This window comes from Sylvia atricapilla, chromosome 2 (assembly GCF_009819655.1).
Source record: "Sylvia atricapilla isolate bSylAtr1 chromosome 2, bSylAtr1.pri, whole genome shotgun sequence".
Taxonomy (NCBI): Eukaryota; Metazoa; Chordata; class Aves; order Passeriformes; family Sylviidae; genus Sylvia; species Sylvia atricapilla.
Window position 1 is genome coordinate 28,074,238 of NC_089141.1, and position 20,753 is coordinate 28,094,990.

Below are 20,753 nucleotides of genomic sequence, written 5' to 3' on the forward strand. Positions count from 1 at the left end.
GCGGGGGCGGCAGGGCGCCATCTTGGAGCCGCCCCTGACACAGCAGCGGCGGCCGGCGCCATCTTGGGGCCTGGCAGGTGCCGCGGCGGGGCTGGCGCGGCCATCTTTGTTTGGGGCGCCATCCCCGCGCCGGGCCGCGGGAAGTGGTGGGCGGGATGGCGGGAGGAGCGCCGCTGGGTGTCGGTCTGCTCGTCCGCACCCCCCGGGGGTGCCTCCCTGCCGCCCTCAGCGGTTAATGTTAGTGTTCGTTCTGTGGTGCGGGCATCAGGAAGCTAAAAAGGAAATGCGGTACAAAGCAACAACAGGTTTTGCTGCTGGAAGCGATGGAAATGCCCAGCTATGCAAAGCTTAGTTTCAGGAGTGGTCTTCCCCCAAAATGTGGCCAAAGTAAGAGTGTAGATACTAGTTTATTTATCAATAATGATAAGGCTGGCAGCATTTAAACCATTCTTATAATGATGGCTTCTCAGTGGAGACTAGTGCTGAAGTTTAGTCCTGTGCAGCGTCCTGTGAGTGAGTCGCAAAAAATGCCAATGTTTCCTCTGGAAAGTGGAAGAAAGGGCATTAAGAAAAGATTAAAAATTGCACAGAGGCATGCCTGAGCGTTCCATGTCAAGCATTGGAACGGGCTGCCTAGGGGATGGTGGAGTCACCATCCCTGACGGTATTGAGGCAAAAATAATCAAAATAATGACTGAAACAACACTAAGTTGGAGGTCTTGGGTTTTGGGGTTGGGGGGGGGAGGGTTTGTTTGTTTTCCCAGTAGGGAATAGCATTAGTTAATGCAGACAGAGCCATTCACAGTCATCGCTGTCTAGTAATAACTTTCTATATTTTTTTCTTGTTCTATAACTTTTTATGACCAAGGGCCAGTACAGCATTTGGAATTCGAGAAGAAACTTACATTTGCCTTTTGGATAGTGTTGCTTGTTGACCTAATTTTTCATTAGAACTTCCTGCAGTGACTACTCAGCTTTTTCATTGAGCATCAATACCTTACCAGGAGCACACCCCTCCATGTGCGTAGTTATGGTTGCTTTTCCAAGTTCAATGATTCACAATTAGCAGTATTAAATTTCACCTCCCTCTTTACAGTGCTGTCATTCAGCGTGCCACAGTCCTCCTACAGTCCCTCCAGAAGCAGAGTATCTCGGATGAGGGAGTGGCAAAGGGCCAACCAATTTAAGGCATGTGAGGAAAGACTCACAAGCAGCACCAGAACGCTAGGAATACATCTTCCATTCAGTTCCATCGAGACTTAACCAGTAGAGACAGTAGAGAGCATAACAGTCTTCTGCTTGGTTCAAACAAGCATCTCTGGACCAAAAAATTATAAAGCATTGCCAATAACCACTGAAGTTTAAATACTTTTTTTTTTTTTTTTTTTTTTTAAGGATTCAGCAGAGAGGTTGAAATATTAAAATAAAAAATATATAACCTGGAGCATAGAACTGGTTGAGGACCTTCCTGCAAAGTAGAGCTTGACTGGCAGGTCTCATGGTGGTGACCAGGCTATGTGTCCCTCAGCCAAGAGGAACCCCTATAGGAGTAAGGTCCTATCAACACTGCCTGTCTGGACCCAAGGAGTCCCCCTGGCAGGATGGCAGCTGAGAATAAGATGAAGCTACAGGAATTTTCCTGGCAGGCTGCTACAGCCTGTCTATCTTTGTGAGTACAGCTCAGTCCTAGCTTATCTTCCTTTTTCTGGTTTTGTGTTGGAGGCAGCATCTGTGTCTTTCACAGACACACTCAGGAGGAGGAGTCTGCTCTGTCACGGTTCATTTTTCAAACCAAAATACTGAGGCTGATTCTTGTATGTCTGAGCTTTGTTGTTTCTGCTAGCAGTCTTGATTTCCCAAATTATGAGGGACGAAGGGGAACCCCCTTGTAAAACATTGGAAATGCCTTGCCCTGGAAGTCTTCCATTTTTATTGTCTTGCCACATTTTGTGCAAATCAGCATTTCAGTTAACCGCTTCTTTTTGTCAGTCAAGTTCCTTTTTAAAAAATAGACTTTTAATAGACCCTGAAAAGTAAAAGGCAGATTAAAATCCTTTCATTATGACCGGTCATGGTTTGCTGAGTACAGTGTTCTGTATTTGATGAAGTAAACTGTCTCAAGCTGGGACAGAAGCTGATCTGGATTGTTAAAAATCCCAGAAATGGGATTAGCTAGGTGAACATGCTGACCTGGTAAGATATAGAAGTGGCTACAAGACAATAACAGATCAGATATTTCACAGCAACATGGCAGGGTTCGGACTTCCAGCAAAGGTCACACTGTGTCAACAGACAAGATGTCATTAAGTTGTGTTACAGACTGTAGTAAAGTATATGTCTGTGATTATCATTCCTGTGCTTTCTATTAATATTTTATTTAGAGCAGTATTTTATTTTGACAGTTTTGAGAAGCTTCCTGTGGTTTGACTCTTTACTTTATGAGCAGATGATAATCTACATCTTGAAATGATATTCAAATGAGTCATTTTATCAGGGTGAAAGAACACACTTGGCACACACATGCGCATGCAGGGAAAAAAAATGCAGTTCCTAAAATGTAATGCGAACGTTTTTTTTAGTCACTACGGAGACAGGATTGATGGTACTTGCTCCAGCACACTGAAATAACTGCTTCACTCAGGTAGGTATCATAAGCTGGAGAATTTTGCTTTCCTCATCTACTTGCCATTTATTATTCTTCACTCCTGAAAACATCTCTCACTCCTCCAGTTCCCCCTTCCATTTTCAAACCACATTGCAGCCCTTTTAGCGCTCTGGAAAACATAGTGTGGGCAGTATCTTCTAATTGATTCATCCCTCAGTTTACTTTGGAGTAGGACTTGCATTACTATTTTACAGCATTCCTTGTTTCCCTATTTTCTTCATACCATTTTCTGTAGCTATATGGGAGGCAGCAGAGTTCAGCTCTTGCAGCACTGTTTGCCAGTTGTCCCTCTAAAAGTTACTTCTATGTGGATCAGCAAGACCACAGGAAAGGGAACAAACTTGGGGGAGAATTTTAAATTAAGCCTCTAGCTTTAAGTTAAGCCTTCCAGTGACTTCTTTCATAGCTTTCCTTGCAGGTCACCCTCACTTACAAGTCTCTTAGCAGATATTACCAAAAACTGATAAATGTCTGTTATAATTGTTTCTCTCATTTTCTTCTTCATGAAGCAGTTCGAATGCTTGTGCATTGCTCCACATTCAGACTGATGTTATGCAAGAATGAGATTGATGATTTGAATTTTTTAAAAATAATATTTCTATTTAGTTCTGCATACAACAATTTCAGACTGGTCTTTAAGTACTGGCATAATAGAGGTTAAAAGAGGGTCAATTGTCTTATTTATGTCTTCTCAGTTCCTTCTGCAGGCTGTATTCAGCTCTTCCCTGTTCAGTTTCCTTGCATTTTGGTAACATTTTTGAGACGTTTCAATAACACAACTGCCTTCATCAATTCAGCAAGGGTTTAGTTAACAGGAATTTTATAGACAATTCTATTAATGCCTAAAAGATGAAGATCAGGAGTTTTTTCTCAATTCTGTCTTGGCTTGTTGGTTTTCTTTTCCTTTCTATATTTACTAAGTCCAAGAATAATTGAGCAATTAACGTTGTTCCTCTACTACGGTCATAGTTTTAAAATATCATTTAAGTATGCTGTAGGTCAGCTTCATTGTCTTGCAGTAAGACACCTCAAATCTAAAATGGTTCAAGAATATTACTCTGTATTTTCATTTTTATTTCTACAAGTAAATACCTGTCTGTTCTTCATTTCTTATCTTTCATAGAATCTTAAACCATTATTGTCTTGTCTTTCTTCTGCTCAACATCAGCTTTCCAATGAACCAGCAGACAGCTCAGAATGTACTGAGAGGAAAAGGAAGTGGTCACTGACACTTCCCTAAAATATCCCTTAGCTGACAGAGTTGATGTCCTGTCTGTTCTATTTGTAATGTTTAGAAAGTGAAGCAGGGTTATTTCAGGAAGACAGGCATTGCTTTTTTAACTTAAATGTACTTCACCAGTTATGCCAGAAGAGATCACTCATTTTAAAGGAAATAGGAACTAAAAATGCTGATTTGCCTTTCTGAAGGAGGAAGTCAACCAGGAAACACACCTGGGGACAGCATGGCCATGTGAATAGAGAGCTCCACTTTGGAGACTAAGGAGAACCAGATGGAAATCAAAGGGATGATAGAGATAGGAGAACATAACTGTATAGAGCTCCCTGTCTGAATAGCAGGCTTATGTAACTTAGCCACCACAAGAATGATGAAGGTCTACAACGGGCACACTAGTAACATATTTGTGTAGGCCAATGCCTTTGTACCCTGACAGCTCTGTACTGTCACCTGGCTCAGGGATGCTTCAGTAAAGATTAAGAGAAGAATTTTGGGAGGAGGATCACAGAATCACTATGTTAGAGGAAACCAAGATCAAGTCCAACCCATGCCCTAACACCTCAACTAGACCATGGCACCAAGTGCCACGTCCAATCTTTTTTTTAAACACATCCAGGGATGGTGACTCCACCACCTCCCCAGGCAGACCATTCCAGTACTTTATCACTCTTCCTGTGAAAACTTTGAAATATCCAACCTATATTTCTCTTGGCGCAGCTTGAGACTGTGTCCTCTCATTCTGTCAGTTGTTGCCTGGAGAAAGAGAACAACCCCCAGCTGGCTACAACCACTTTTCAGGGAGTTGCAGAGAGTGATAAGGTTGCCTCTGAGTCTCCTTTTTTCCAGGCTAAACAACCCCAGCTCCCTCAATCATTCCTCACAGGGTTTGTGTTCCCAGCCCCTCACCAGCCTCATTGCCTCCTCTGGATGTGTTCAAGCATCTCAACATCCTCCTTAAACTAAGGGCCCAGAACTGGGCACAGCACTCAAGGTGTGGCCCCACCAGTGCCCAGTACAGGGGAAGAATGACCTCCCTGCTCCTGCTGGCCACACCATTCCTGATACAGGCCAAGATGCCATTGGCCTTCTTGGCCACGTGGGCACATTGCTGGCTCATGTTTAGCTAGCTGTCAAACACTATCTACCCACGCCATCCTCAGCCTATAACATTGCAGGGGGTTATTGTGGCCAAAATGCAGGACTCAGCACTTGGACTTATTAAACTTCATCCTATTGGACTCTGCCCATCCATCCAGCTGTTCCAAGTCTCTTTGCAGAGCCTTCCTACCTTCCAACAGATCAACACACAATCCCAGCTTAGTGTTGTCTGCAAATTTACTAATGAAAGATTTAATAGCCTCATCCATGTCGTCAGTAAAAATATTGAACAGAACTGGCCCCAGCACAGATCCCTGAGGGGACACCACTGGTGCCTGGCCACCAGCTGGAAGCAGCACTGTTCACCACCACTCTCTGGGCCAGCTGCATCCCCTTCCCCCTTCAAATCTAATTTAAAGCCCTCTCAATGAGTTCTGCCAGTTCATGAGCTAAAGTCCCTCTCCCCTTAACAGAGAGTTGGAGCCCATCCAGTTCCAGCAGACCAGGTGCCAAAATAGTTGCCCCATCATCAAAGAATTCAAATTTCTGCTGATGACACCAACCCTTGAGCCACTTGTTGATAATGTGGGCTCTCCTATTCCTTTCATCATTTTTCTGCCACTGAAGGGACTGAGTGGAACACCTGTGCTCCTGCCCTATCAACCACTTGAGCCAGTGCCCTAAAGTCCCTTTCAATTGCCCTGACACTCCTCTTTTCAATCTCATCACTGCCAGCTTGGAGTATCAGCAGTGGGTAATAACCAGAGGGCTGAATCAGCCCGTGAAGTCTCTCAGTGATATCCCGTACCCCAGGGAGGCAGCAGACTTCCCTGTGGGATGGGTCTGGTCAGTATATGGGGCCCTCTGTTCCTCTCAGAAAGGAGTCACCCACGACTACCCTTCTTTTATTTTTAATGTCAGAAGTGGTGATCCGTCTGACAGATGAAGTGTAATTGGGAGGCTCACTAGGCAGATAATTTTCTTCTATGTCATCTGGCTGACCCTCTAGATCCAGGGCCTCCTACCTATTCTGAAGTGGCACCTGGGCAGGTGATGGGGGTTGGGAGGAATTTTTATTACTTCCCTAAATAGGGACCCATTTCCACTCTCCTTTATCCAGGAGTTGTCCTCCCATTACCTAACAGTAGGAGGAAGTCCTAGGACTCCTGGTGGGCCTCCCTCAAGCAAGGACTGACGAGGCGGAACTCCACCAATCTATCTCCCTTTCACATCCCCTAATACTCCTTAGTTTTTCAACTTCCTCCCTAAACTCAGCCACCAGTGAAAGGAGATGATTCACCTGTTCACACCGCAGGCAGGCTTCTTCTGCCATGCTCCCTGGTGCCACTCACAAGCCCAAACATTCCACACAGGAAGGGGTCTGGACAGACACATCCTTTTTGGAGGGTTCTATTTGGCTACATACACTTTTACTAACTGCGGGTTTTGGTCATGTAAAAACCATTACTAACAACAACAAAAAAACAAACAAACAAAACCCCCAAAAATCAAAAACCCACCAACCTCCAAACCAACCAACCAACTAACCAACCAACACACAATAAACAACAAATTAAAAACCCCACTAGCAGGAGGAACCCTGCAACCCTGCCTGCACAAACCGCCATGCCATGTTCCTGTTAGGCCACTCCTGTTACACCATACTCCCTAGAGCCCTCTTTTAATCACCCCTCCACTCTTTGGAGGAAAGCCCCGCCCTGCGCCTGCATGGCTAATGAGAACCAAGGATGTGAATTGCTACTAATTTGCTTTCTGTTTTGTAGCTGCAGAATGCCTCAAGTCTTGGGCAATAACAGTTCACAGGAGCAGGCTGCTGTGTATTATCCATCAGAATCAATTGTCTCCATTGCTATCTTCACCATCGTTTTCATCATAGGTGTCCCAGGCAATGGGTTGGTGATCTGGGTAGCTGGTCTGAAAATGAAAAAGTCTATAAACACTATCTGGTTCCTAAACCTTGCTGTGGCTGACATCATGTGCTGCTTGGCCTTACCATTTTTCATTGTTCACATGGCCCTTCATGAACACTGGCCCTATGGCTGGTTCCTCTGTAAAGCCATTCCATCAGTCATAATCTTCACCATGTTTGCTAGCGTCTTCCTACTCGTGGCCATCAGCATTGATCGGTGCCTCCTGGTGATGAAACCTGTCTGGTGTCAGAACCACCGAACAATGAAACTTGTATCGCTAATATGCAGTGGCATTTGGATGCTGGCCTTCATTTTCTGCTGCCCTGTCTTCCTCTACCGTGAGACAAGTGTTTACGATGGCAAAACAGAGTGTGGGTACAATTTCGAAGTTGATGATTACAGAGATTATCCTGTAAATGCATCTGTAAATGTGTCTGTAAATGAGCTATGGGAAGAATACTCAACCTACAGTGGTAGTGATCTGTGGGAATATACTAATGATAGTAATTATTCTGTACCCCTTGCCTCAGTGGTAATAAACATCACTAGGGCTGTCTTTGGCTTTGTGCTCCCCTTTGGCATAATGGCAGTTTGCTACACCCTCATTGTTTTCAGAACACGTACAGATCAGTTTCACAAGCCACATAACAGGACACTGCGAACAGTTGTGTTCGTGGTAGCTGCATTCTTCATCTGCTGGGCTCCATACCATGTAGTTGGGATTCTCCACATTGTACCTAGTCTTGGAACAGGACTGAGTGAGTCACTGATCCTGTGGGATCACCTCTCTACAGCACTTGCATATGCCAACAGCTGCATCAACCCCCTGCTTTATGCTTTTGTGGGACAGAACTTCAGGGCAAAGGTACGGCAATCGGTGCAAAGAATCTTGGAAGGTGCCTTTAGTGAGGAACTCACATCTTCAACCTTTCAGAGAAGCCAGACTTCAGCAGAGAAGAACCTTAGCAGCACCTTGTAATGCAGGACTTCTATCACCACTGCAGAAAGAGCAAGCTACAGCGCTGCGCATCAATCACTCTCTGCTTAGCAGGTGGTGTTGCTCCAGTATGTTTGATTAATCTGCAGCTCCAACCCAGGACACTGCAATCATTCTGCTCAAGACAGATAACTAACCCCCTTTATATCCTACACTAGAGAGATGGGAAGTTAGAAGCACAAAGAGTAATAATCTGAGGGATGACAGGAGAAGCAGAAGAGACAGTACTTTAACCTACACAGACTATTTTTAGAAAGCAGGGCTGGCTGCATGTTTGTGGTGGGAATGATGTAGTTGAACCTCTCAATTGAGATGTTATTTGCATACGTCTGTATTCTCCATCTCCTGTCTCTGATAAAGTGCAGATAAAAGTAACTTGCAGATAACCTGGATATTTCTCCTTGGAAGGTAATCACATCTTTTCTCTGACTCTACTAGGGCTCTGAGGTGTATGTAAGAGTATCTGAAGTTTTCCAAGACAGTACTGCTACATTTCCTTACAGCCATGCACTAGAACAGCACTTACCCCAGTCAGCTGCACCGAACTTTTTATGCCCTAGTAGATGCCCGATCGATTTCTTTGTCCTGGCAAATACATCACTGTATGGTAGTAACTGGTCAAGGCACATGCTGTACCTGTGTTCATTAGCATGTGCACACTCACCATCTCCCCCACACTCCCTCCACCATCAGAGTCCAAAATCTTCCTTTTAGGAAGCAGTTTGAGATTATGCAAATGTACCTACTGCATTTTGAGATGGCACGGTGAGCAGAATTTGAGCAGCTGCAGTTACTGATGACTCAGACTGGGTGAGTGCTGGACCATCAGCCATGTGACAAAACCCTGGAACTGAGAAGTGATAACTTCGAACCTGACCCCAAGAAGGTGGGGAATGACCATGTGGCTGTTACATCAGGCTCTCTTTACAAGAGAGATGTGCTTCTTATGTCCTTCCAGTGGAGAAAAAGTTTCATCCAGTCAGGCTATTTGGGGTATTCCCAAGGTTGAATGTTCCCTGCTCCTGAAAAGCAGAAATGTATTTACTAGGTACTCTACGGACACAGTTTAAAATTTGCTTTTTGTTTTCCTTAAAAGAGAAAGGCCAGCAAACAGTACAACAAATAGACATGAAGCACTGGTAGTTTTCACTCTGCCTGTCTTGGGTTGCAATATGTAACCAAAAGTGTGTATTCTATTTGCTATCTATTGAAACCAGTTGGAGAGGTGATTTCTTTATCTCATGTATAACCCATTCCTCATAACTCTGGGGGGAGGGCCGTGTGTTAATGGGCCAGCTGTTAAAACCAGGTGGAGCAGTGTTCTTATCTCTTCCATGGCCCATCCTCCCTCCAGGGGGTATCTGCTGTTAATGGGCCATTAAGGCTCACCACATGACTGATAAAATTACATCATCCCATTGTGAGCTGCTCCACCCAGTGGGAGGAGCCAACCATTCCTACCTGGATAAAACCTGAGAGTCACAACACCTGGATAGCCTGTTTCCACTGATTCCCAGAGGAGGACTGGATCCATCTCGCCACCACTGGACCTTCACAGGATCATCTTTACTCCAACAGAACCACATCTGTCACTCCAGGAGGACGGACTTGGACTGCTCCCAACACCCCGACCAACAGCATTGTCAGATCTCATTCTGTCAGTGTTTCTAGAATTTTTTTGTTTGCTTGTTTTTTTTGTACAATTACATTTTTATTTTTAATATTCGTAGTAAAGAACTTATTTCTGGTGAGCATGAACTGAAACACTACCAAATCTCACTGCCGTGAGAACAGCCAGCTGGGAGAACCTTCAGCTCTTAACGTTCTGAAGTGTCTCCATCTAAAGAACATCCAGGTGTGGGCGGTCCATTTAGCCATGTCCACACCCAAATTCTAAGGTGGGAATCAAGCCATCCTGACAGGCACCGTTGAAAGAAAAAAAAAAAAAAATCAATACTGGCACCAAAACAGTTAAACCATAAACATTCACTTTTTCTTTTTATTAAGAAAGCATGCACAAAAATAAACTCGTGAGACCACGCCCCTCTCTCCCTGACCACTGACACGAAGCATTGGGGGCCACAGCGGGCTGGGGGGGCCTGCAGGACCCCTCTGTGGGCCAGGCTGCCCCCCTGCCCTCCCTGCAGGCCGGTGCCAGCGCACCCGCAGAGCTCCACGCCCACCCGTCGATGTCTTACCACGCACTAACAACACACATTGATTTCAGGGGCAGAGGAACGAGGCTAATTTGCACACTGACCGGCATGTATTTACATATGCAAATGAGGCACAACTTAATACGCAAATGAGGCAAATATGCAAATGAGGAGCACTTGGATACGCAGAAGGAGCCATATTTGTTTGTTTTTCTTCCGGTGGTGTTTTCAGACTTCCACAGGGCCGGCTCTCAGTAATGTCCACTGCAAAACACTAACTGGCACCTGCTATAAATTGTCTCTTGTTGTCTCCAGTGCCACTTTCCACAGAAACCTATCACATATACTTCCAAGTTGTATCATTCCCATCCTGAAGCAGCAGAGATAACAGCTGACTCCATGCTGAAGCTGTCTGGGATTCCTCATTTCTCTTGGAAATGCTCAATGACGAACTCCCCCCCAAACACACACTTAAAACAAAAAAACCAAAACAAAATCTGAAAAAAAAAGGAAAGAAGAAAAAAAAAAAAAAAAAAAAAAAAGTGCTGTTCCCCCCTTCCAATGCAATGAGACTCTGTCCACTTCTCTGACAACAATCCAATTTCCAACTCGTTTATCCCTACAGCAAATTTAAAAAGCAGCGCTAGTTCCCCACCTTCTTGCAGTCAGAATCAAGGTTATTACTCTACTCCTGTGCCTCAAGTCTGTCAAGCAGCCGTGATAGTCTATTTCCACATTTGTTCCCTTCACTGGTAAATAGGGAATAAGGGCTAGGGGAAGGCTTTACCAAATATTAAGAGGAAACGAGGTTTGACAGAACGGAGCCGTAAGAGAAAAGAAGGGGAACACAGAATACAACTCTGGGGAGGAAGCATCTCAATGCTCACTCCTGTTCCTGCACCTTTTCCACCTTCCTGATCTGAACATGCTGACAAAGCTCATCCTTCAGGATTTACACTAGATTATATCATCTCCCCAGCTGCACTGCAAGAGGTCTGAGACACCCTCCTCCCTTTTATACTACACTCTTTGGCTGGTCGGTTCAAACCCCTGCCCCACTTCACCCTCTCTCCCCTACTGCCCCTCCTACAACAACTGCTTGCGAGGACCTCCCAGTCCCTGAGCAGAGGGTCCAGCAGCACCCCATGCAGCCCCACTCTGCACAGCAACCTCCTCTGCCCACCATGAGCCCATTCACCAAGTGGGAACTGCTGACAGAGGATGTACACCTACACAGCCAGACTCCTGTTGATGGCACTCTCAACCACAGGCAAGGACAGCCTCCAAAGAAATATGAGAGGTGGAGGACCAAATAACAATTGGACAAATACTGATGGGAAAAAACTTCAAATTTGCATATAAAAGGGAAAGCCTCACTACCTATTTTGAAAAAGGGCTTGAAGGGGTGTGGGGTGAAATGAAAAGCTCTGGGGAGCAGAATTTGCTGAATCACATGTGACACCCCTGACTGCTTCTTTTACCTGATGGGTATGTAGGCTTCACCTAGAGACTGCAAAAGGCAGTGTAGGAAATGGGTCAGGATTCCCTCAAAATCTCTCAGTCTTCACAGATGGTACCACATTCTGAAACTAAACTTCTCTGCTGAAGTACCATCTCTGTTACATTCTCCTTTCTCCATACTCAGGTCTGCCCTCCCAGCTCAGCTCAGCTCTCCCTACCTCAGGGACTACCTTCTCTTTGTACTTGGGAACACTACTTCTTTTCTTGCTGTTCCTGCTGGTGCAACAAAGTTCACAGAGCTAAGATCACCCCTCCAGTGTCCCTTCAGCCCCCTGACCTTTACAACATTTACGAAACAACATAACTACAGGCTCCCAGGGTCCACTAGGCTCTCTCACTCCAGTAGCCAATACAACAGATTCACCGGCCACCTTGAAGGGAAAGAGGGATTGTTAAACGCAAAATAACGGAGGCAGAGAAAGATGCACTCGAGGATTCAGCCTTCCAAGGTCTTTTCATGGCACCAAGGACCCATCTTCCCGCCCTCCGCAGGGCACTGCGCAACACGAAAGAGCCGATCCGATGCGTCCGAGGCCACCGGAGGAGGGGGAGGGCTGTGCTCAATTATTGGTAATAATAATAATAACAATAATAATAATAATAAACAAAAGAAGAAAAGAAGATAAAACAGGACGCAAGGAAGGATTATCTTCGGCAGCATCTTGCGGTGGCTTCTCTGGCGGAGATAGAGAATATATATCTATATACAGGCAAGGCAGGGAGGCTGGGGAGGGTGGTGCTGACACCAGTGACCCCATGTCCCCCTCCCCTCCCACGTCCTTCATAAAGGACGGGCTATCAAGTCTGTAACTCGCTAAGTGATCAAGTCCCAGTCGAAATCATCAGGGATTTCCTCATTGGCGCCTGGAGGAGGCCCTGGAGGCCGAGGGACCAGATGATGAGCTGAGCCAAAAACAAGAAAAAAGAAGAAAAAGGAAAGAGAACAGTTAGAATCCAAAACGAAATGCTTTTTCAGTGGGCCCTTGGGCAAAAGAAACCAGAAGTGAATTGGGCCTTCTCCTTTCCAACAGTCTAACAAGCAAGAACACTACTGGCATTAATCTCTGTCAGCATCTACCAGTGTCTGGGAATGTTCTACTATGAAATTCTCCACAGCAGCTTCTCCAGGAGTTTCAGCCTCCTTTACTTACCTCATAGCTGATTGGTGATAGAGCAAAAGTGACTTCCTCAGCAGAAGCTTCTCATGTGCAGCTGTCTTCAAACAACTAACTGAGGGTGAGGCTAAGCTAGAAGACTGTTCATGTGAAGTGAAAGGAATCAGGCCTTTGAAATCCTAAACCTTCCCAAAGCTATATCAGAGCCCTACATGGAGGGTCCCTTGCAGTCTCTCTCTACACCCAGTGCTTCATTTGATTACTAAGTGCTTTGGGAGAAATGCACAAAGGGGTTGGGAACCAGTTCTTTAATGTTTATTGGAGTAATATGCCTTAACATCACTCCTTACCTGGGCGATTATATCCCGGTGAGTCCTGGGTGGAAATCTGGTACATAGGAGATGGCCCGGAGAAGAGATGGGGAGGCTGGGGCTGACCATAGGAGTTGACTGTGAATGGAAATGAATCAAGAAAACAAAAAAACAACTGTTAATATTCAGGTCAGAAGTTTTGCCCTTGACTGGGTAGCAGCTCAGCCACAGAGCAACTCACTCAGACCCACAGGATACTGAGGAGATGTTCAGCTGCTGGGTCCTAACTCCAAGCTATAGCTTGGTCAGGGATCTTGTTCTTGAAACCAGCAGGAGTTTCTCTATTGTTGTAAAAGAAGAAAATTTTCATCCAGAAACACTACAAGCTGGCTCAGTATCATCTACTTAGTTCAGTACTAGATGACACACACCATGACAGTTCTATCAAGACCACCATATCCCTTCCCCAGAACGCACCCCCTACTCCTTGTACAGTATTCCTCCAACAAGGGTGCAAGAGCTTTCTCCTTTACTGTTCCCGCCATCTGGAATAGCAATCTCTTTACCTTGCCATTTCTCTCTCTTGGTCACCTAAAAAACACCATCTCCTTCTCCTCTTCCAGGTTTGCCTTTTAAATATATTCCTGCCTGGAGGCTGCCTGTCAATAGTATGTATCACACAACAGCAGTCTGTCCAGACCACAGGTATAGGACAGCCCAGTTCTTTAAAGCCAGAGAAAGCTGAGTTGCTATGAAGAGCTCTGACAGTCTAGCTCTGAGTTGCTCAGTGCTGCATTGTCTGGTAAGGCTGCAAGTAATTTAGGATACTCACAAAACTGGGCCTTCATTCACACATCATTTTAGCCTCCTCCTAATTACCTTGGTTCATGGATTGCTCCTGTTTGCCACTGTTCAGGGCACAAGAATCAGAGATTCGAGGGGGCTGCTGTGGGCCAACCAGATGAGGGAGCTGACCGGTCTGGGTAAGGAAGTGATTAAGGGAGTCACAGAGGTTGGCAATATGGTGTTGATCCAGCGTCCAGTTCTTCCGCTCAGCCTGGCGCAAACTCTCCATGAGCTCTGCAGAGGACAGAGCAGAGTGTCAAACACTGTAGTCACACAGTGATCTTCACTGAAAAGAATTTCTGTCTTCTGCTCCTAAATTCTTCTTCCTCCTCACAAACCAAACCTTATCATTTCTAATCTGCCACCAGATTCCTGAAGAGCTCCACATCTAGGATACTGTCACGCTGACTCAGGTAGACCAAGGAAGAGTTGGAAGGAAAAATCTCAGTTACTTTTCTGACATACTTTTATGACTTAATTCTCCCTGCCCCAAATCCTGCAGTGTTCATTCAAGTGCTTCAGGATCTTTAACAGAACCCATGAAGTAGGACACCTCTTTTTAAAAATGAGGTGAATCACTGAGAAACACAGGCATTTGCCACAGTTACATAGAAAAAAAGATCCCTGCACCCCACTCTCATGTTCTAGACTACAGCTCTAGCCCCTAAGTCAGTAGCCTCAGTCACTAGGCCAACACTGACCTGAGAATTGGGAGTGCTCAATGCTAGACCAGTTCAGCCGGTTTACCATCTTGAAGCTTTCCTTCAGGGAATCAATGTTGGAGCACCAATCAGGGGGAAACGCTGGAAAGAAACAGGGGCAAAATTAATACAATACAGATCACCCTTTCCTTCCACCCCTTCATATAAAAAGATTGGCCCCTCTTCACCAAAGAGCCTGACACTACAGCAGCTAGAAATCCTTTCTCCCTTGGAAAACCAGGGGTGGTATCTCCTTTTTCACTAAGGTCCTGACTTTATGCTGCATCCCTTAAGAGAATCCCAAACCCAGGGTGGATATACCCTCCATTCTCCAGTAAGAAAGCAATTTCCTTCTCAGATTTCTACCATATCTGGCTTTTCCTTCATTTTCTACACACAAGTAGGCAGTACTTCAGAAAAGCTCACTTGTGGGATTTCTGTCTGGGGCCCCCTCACTGCTCCCCACCCGTGCTTTCCATCACCCCAGACTCACCAAAGCCAGCACTGTTGATTGAAGCCTGTGACTGCTGCTGCTGCTGGTGTGGCTGCTGCTGAGGGTGGGAGTGCGGGTGATGTTGTTGATGCTGGTGGTAACCTCCATGCTGCATCGGGGGCGGGTGCATGGACATCACTGGTGGAGGGCCATAACCTTCACCACCCTGCTGCTTTCCTCCTTGGGATGGGCAACCCTCTGGGGTTGGAGTGTGGAGTGGGGGAGCAGCACCCACTGAGGAGGGGCCTTGCTGCTGCTGCTGCTGGTACATGTAGTAATTGTGGTTGGAGGGCTGCATGTCACCAAGGAGTGAAGAGAAACCTGCCAAGTAAATGAAAGAGGAGGGAGCTTTAAGAGAGCCTGGATCAGACCTCACATTATCCAGCTCTAATTTCACAGTGCTCATCCCGCTATTTATGAAGTTTTTGGAGTGCCCTCTATAGGCTGCCAACAACCATCACCTGTGCAGTTATGGCCTTGCTGTGGTCCAGACTGTTCAATACAAAAGGCTCTACAACAAAGACCCAGAAGGATATAATACAGCGTTAGGCACTTAAGTTCCTCCTTGGATTTTTTCCTAGATTTACCAAAGTAACCCAGCCTCTCCTGAAATGTCAAGCATGCATTGTTTTCCTATAAATGACCATTAAGCATACTTTAACGGTAGAACATGTAGAAAATGGATAACTTAATACATCTGACTTGCTGTTTCCAAAGACTCCTTTCAGTTCCCTTCTTACAAGCAGTTTGGTCAGGAATCCTCAGTTTTTCTCACACTGATCATTAAGAGGTCATAAAAGACTCTGGTTTTGTACAAAGAGCACACTGCACACATCAGGGCTCCTTTATTACTTTCATTCCTCCTGACTCACTGGGTGTGTCATTTCTATCCTCCTGTATTTCAGGCAACCCCTACACGTGAAAGCATCAGGTATTTTCCATATTTCCCCAACACCAGGAGCTCAGCATATCTCTGTGTCTGCTTTCCCTGTTCATTTTCCCCACACACTGGGGAACCACTGTGGAAAACCACAGGCAGGGCCACTGCATGCTATTAACCTGAGCTACTCACTTCTTCCTTTGAGTACCCTTACTTGACCATCTGCAAGCGAGCCTCACATTTTCATTAGATTCAACATCAACCCTTCAAGTATCCTACTACCGTTCTGCGGCAAAAGAATAAATACTGCCATCCTGACTCAAAAGCTGCCAACAAAGTTTTTTTTTTTGAAACTTCAAGTTTTCCTACACTGCCTTGCAGCCTACAACTTGGAGGGAAAAAAACCAACAGACAGCTGCTAAGTTTGTAAAATCCAAGAACTCACCAAGTCAAGGTTCTTCTCCGCATTTTTCTAGCTTGCTCATACTACAACATATCACACAACAGGCTTCTACTAGGAGTGCCAGCCTGATGAACATAGTAAAAGTATATACATCTTTATTTCGCTGAAGCTTCAAGGTCAGGAGGCCCTTTCTGGAGTAGCAAACTTTTCTGCACTGTGTGATGGCTGATAGCACAGGCGAGAAGCTCATGTAACTACATATTCCTTTCCACACCAGATTAATATTTAGAAGAGTGTTTAAAGGCAGAAAGAGCTTTAAGTTTCTCTGAAGTGTTTCATCCCTGAAGTGATTCTGCCCTCTTCTGGCTGCTTATTCAATCCCAGAAATGCAAGATATGAGTAGAGTTGGAGGCTCTCTCTTCTCTGCTCTCAATCCACAAAGCTCAATTCTCCAAGGCCTTGTACAATCCTACTTTTAACAGATCTGAGCAATGATGATTTTCCATCTCCTTCTGAGACATTCCAGATGCAACAATCCCCTCCCTCTTATGGTTCCTAGCCTGACAGACTGTGAATGTTTCTCTGACATGCTTTTCTCCAGGACCTCATTTTTCTCAGCTTCTGAGAAAAATTTTAGTATTTGCATTTGTATCAAAACAAGGCATTTCTAAATCATTGTGCTTTTTTATTCTGAGAGAACTAGAGGGAGCAATGCATAAAGGACGTGCAGATTTCTTATCAGCTCCTGGCAGAAGTAATTACAGCATGCCAAAGAAGGAAAGTCTGTTTGCACAGGCTCCTAAACGAGGAAAGATCTGAGAGATGCCAAATGGACAAGACTGTGTGGGCAGATACCTGCCCACCCCACATGACGCATGGAGTTACTCACCGTGCTGAGAGGAAGATGATTTCTCCAGCATGGATTTGTAGAGATTTCGGAAGGACCAGCTAAGATCCTGGAAGTTGATCTCGGAGTAGGAGAACTTGAAGTCATGGTTGGCACTGTACAGCGGGGGTGGCACATCGGCCCCTTCACGGCCCTGCCCCCCTGCTACAGTTGAGGCAACATCCACAGGCCCTGCTCCCTGCTGAGGGAGGGAGAAATAAGGCCTTTAGCCTGTACTAGGATTTGCAGCTTGAGACAGAGGTCAGACTAGATACACATAGAACGTGCACTGATGTCCTGTATCACTTAGCTCATCTTCCAACAAATCCGCCCAAATGGCATTTTTCTTGAGGAACACCAACCACAGCACAATGGCTCCAGCCTTTTCTTCAGCTAACACCATTATGCCTTTACCCTTATCCCCATCTAACCCTTTGCTAAAATCACTTCCTCCTTGTTTTCTATCTCTGCAATTTCAGCTCCTTCCCTTCTTTTTATTTTTGCCTCCATATCACAATTTTTCACAATTCCCTCTCCTCACCACTTCGCTTTTCCATTCATGCACTCCTCCCACTCTCCTTTTCCTCCCACTTCTATCCCTTTCCCTGCAGCTCACCTGACTGTAGTTAGCAATGGGGGTGGTGCTCTGGATTGACATCTGAGGGGTGGCCTCGGGTGGCAAAGAGGCTTCTGTGCTGACTGGAACAGCCCCTCGGGGGCTTTTACTTGCCTCTTGCTCTGGGGAGTCTTGTGGTATCTGTGGATGGGGAAGAAAGAGAAAAGGAAAGGAGCAGAAATCAAAAACAGATGGGAAGTGAAACTGCAGATGGGAAGCCAGCTCCCCCGCTGTAGAAGTTCATGGCTTAAAAAAGAGGACTGGGCCTTAGTCACTGAAAAGTCAGGATAAAGGACTTCAAACAAGATTAACTTTGCTACTGAATAGCAGCAACAACAGGCAATCAGCAGGACGTACACACTAGCTCGTTCAGTCCTGGCCTTTGTCTGCCCATCTATACACCCCAGCCCCAGAACATTATCGCGGTCTGGTGCTGGAAGGGAATTCCCAGCCCACTCCATGCTGTGTGGAAAGAAAAACACTCACGTCATCATCTGGAGGATGCCGCCTCTTGCGAGATATATCTGGACATGTATCTATTGTCCAATATGAGCCCTGGAAAGAAGACCCATTGGTGAATGAATGACAAAATCACAGATATTCCTGAAGTAGGGGACTGCTGACTCACAGAATGCAACACCAACTAAACATTAGGATCACAAGGACCATCGCCTAGAACCTCAGACAACCAAGACTCGGGTGTTGCCAAGAGATTCCTCTCTTGCACTGGACTGCACTGAACTATGAAGTACAATGCTACTGGTAGAAGGCAGAATCCTCTACTTTCCACCACTCTTGAGACAGGACACAAAAGGATGGTTTGATCCAAGCTAAGAACTCTTTTGGGCCTGTATACTCTTTTCAGTGGCTTCCTCACAAGTTGAATTTATGATTAACTGATGAGAACCAACTTAACATTAATATTTGGCAGAGACAGCCAGAAGAATTGCTCTTTTTTCATGGTTGTGAGACTCCAAGCATTCACAGAGGGCTCATGATGGCTAAGAAATAAACCATGGTTAAGAACTAAAACAAATGATGTTCACAGAGGTCTGTTTAGCCTGGACAAGAAAAAGCTAAAGGGATCAAACCACTGTCTTCAACTGCATAAGGATATTATAAAAGACAACAGAATCAAATTCTTCTCAAAAATGTACAGCACAAGAAGAGGCAACAAATACAAGTTACAGCAAGAGACAGTACAGTCAGATATAAACAAAAATTTCTTTCAATGATGGTGGTGCAGCACTAGAACAAGTGCCTGATTTTGCTACCTCCAGGCCTGGAGATATTCAAAATTTGACAGATGTCATCAGCCTAATGTGATTGTTCCTGTCCAGGAGAGGACAGGGGTACATCTTGACTGCCAGAGCTCCCATTCAACATCAAACAGCCTATAATTATGTGTGTTGTCTTCTGACTAAGTATAAAAAGAACTCTAAAGTGGATTTAGCTTGTTTTAACCTCCCATTGAGATCTGAATAATCTGAATAAGTAACAAGCACAGGTTTTCATTATAAACCCAGCCCAACATGCCAATGAGCACCTACAAACATATACCCTTAAGTCAGTTAGAATTTCCTGGAATAAGCCACATAATTAATGGTATTTTTGAGCCTGTGAGCCTCAAAGATCTACTATTTCCATTTAGAGATGCCAACTGAGCACCACACAGTCCTTTAAATATAACCTGAAATAGAGGCCTGAGCAAATGGTGCTTTCTTGTAACTTTATGATGAAGGGGAGGAGACAATCTTTCTGTCTAAATACATAGCTTCTTGCCCCTACCATCTCCTCCTGCTTGTTTGGTTGTGGGTTTTTTGACAAAATCATATCTGCATGCCAAGATGCCAAGTCTTGGTTTTGCTAGTAATTCCCCTTTACAATCTGTATGTACTATCAGAGCTTTACCTGTCCCTAGTTAGCCAACATATTCCTAAATTCCTGAGTTTTACTCATAAATAATTTCTACAATTTAAACTAAGTGATGATGACATTTTTTTCCAATACCAAATACTTTGCAATCTATATAGGTGGCAATTCTGCTCTCATTTCCATGGATCTTGCCTCTATAAAATCCATGGTATCACATCACAGTCCAACTGTTCACCAGCAGCCACTATGCTCTCTCATAACAGAATATATTGGACTATACCCACATTTTACACACAAAGATAAAGAAGAAAAAGAAGCAAAACTAATAAAGTACATTCAATCACACTTTTGACTTCTGCTAGTATCTTTAAAGTCAACTGAAGGTCACAGAAAAAAATAATTACTAAAACCCTGAAAGTTCCTTTACAGGTTCCCTTTAAGTAAATGCTTCTGTAGCCAAAGGACTGCAGTAAATCTTACTACTGCTTCCATTTTTGCCTACACTTTAGGTTTCAAATTCCAACCATGAGTTAGAAAGGGCAACCCCAGCTTATTTCCCTGCAGTTTTAAATTGCTTGCCCAGGAGCACGCAGATTTCTTACCTTCCCAGGATCATCTCTTGGTCGAGGCACCTTTCGAAAACATTTATTTAGAGAGAGGTTATGACGAATAGAGTTCTGATGAGAGAGTAAGAGATACAGGTAAGTGCTACAACAAAAACATACATGTTATGAGTATGCCCTGGAGTAGGAAGAGAAAATAGGATGGTACATACTTAAAAGCCAAAGCTCACTACATATTTGCTGAAATGGGGCAGAACAGAAGCTGTGGGAAGGGATGGATTAAGATAGTAATATGGGGCTGAACCACCTCTACACCTATAGAAGGTACAATGAAAATAGCATCAGTGTGATGCAGAGGATGGAAGTGATGTGTGTTTTGTGGGGGTTTTTTTGTTTGTTTTTCTTGGTTGGTGGTGGTGGGTTTTGTGCACACTCCTTAATGCACCACCACATACCTTC

At 44.8% G+C, this 20,753-nt stretch overlaps 2 protein-coding genes across 5 annotated transcripts in view; one reads left to right on the forward strand and one right to left on the reverse strand.

The window, feature by feature from the left end:
* Window positions 1-2,146: 2,146 nt before the first annotated feature.
* Window positions 2,147-8,403, forward strand: C3AR1 (complement C3a receptor 1). The gene is made up of 2 exons (XM_066341194.1): window positions 2,147-2,641; window positions 6,785-8,403. Exon 2 carries the CDS (start codon window positions 6,792-6,794, stop codon window positions 7,908-7,910), a length of 1,119 nt encoding a protein of 372 aa, XP_066197291.1. The 5' UTR covers window positions 2,147-2,641; window positions 6,785-6,791; the 3' UTR covers window positions 7,911-8,403.
* Window positions 8,404-9,899: 1,496 nt separating this feature from the next.
* FOXJ2 (forkhead box J2) overlaps window positions 9,900-20,753 on the reverse strand; it is a 31,101-nt gene continuing 20,247 nt past the window's right edge. For 3 of the 4 annotated variants that reach the window (XM_066341198.1, XM_066341196.1, XM_066341197.1), the window contains exons 4-12: window positions 20,334-20,408; window positions 18,343-18,411; window positions 17,857-17,997; window positions 17,244-17,442; window positions 15,072-15,392; window positions 14,579-14,680; window positions 13,911-14,111; window positions 13,071-13,169; window positions 9,900-12,508 (exon numbers count right to left, since the gene is read on the reverse strand). In XM_066341198.1, the coding sequence (XP_066197295.1) occupies window positions 12,420-12,508; window positions 13,071-13,169; window positions 13,911-14,111; window positions 14,579-14,680; window positions 15,072-15,392; window positions 17,244-17,442; window positions 17,857-17,997; window positions 18,343-18,411; window positions 20,334-20,408 (1,296 nt within the window). In that variant the 3' untranslated portion in view covers window positions 9,900-12,419. The remainder of the gene's footprint in view (window positions 12,509-13,070; window positions 13,170-13,910; window positions 14,112-14,578; window positions 14,681-15,071; window positions 15,393-17,243; window positions 17,443-17,856; window positions 17,998-18,342; window positions 18,412-20,333; window positions 20,409-20,753) is intronic. The other variant, XM_066341199.1, reaches the window with a different exon arrangement.

What these genes read in the sequence shown, in the direction of transcription:
- C3AR1 (XM_066341194.1), top strand. Translation starts at nt 6,792, where the DNA reads ATGCCTCAAGTCTTGGGCAATAACAGTTCACAGGAGCAGGCTGCTGTG.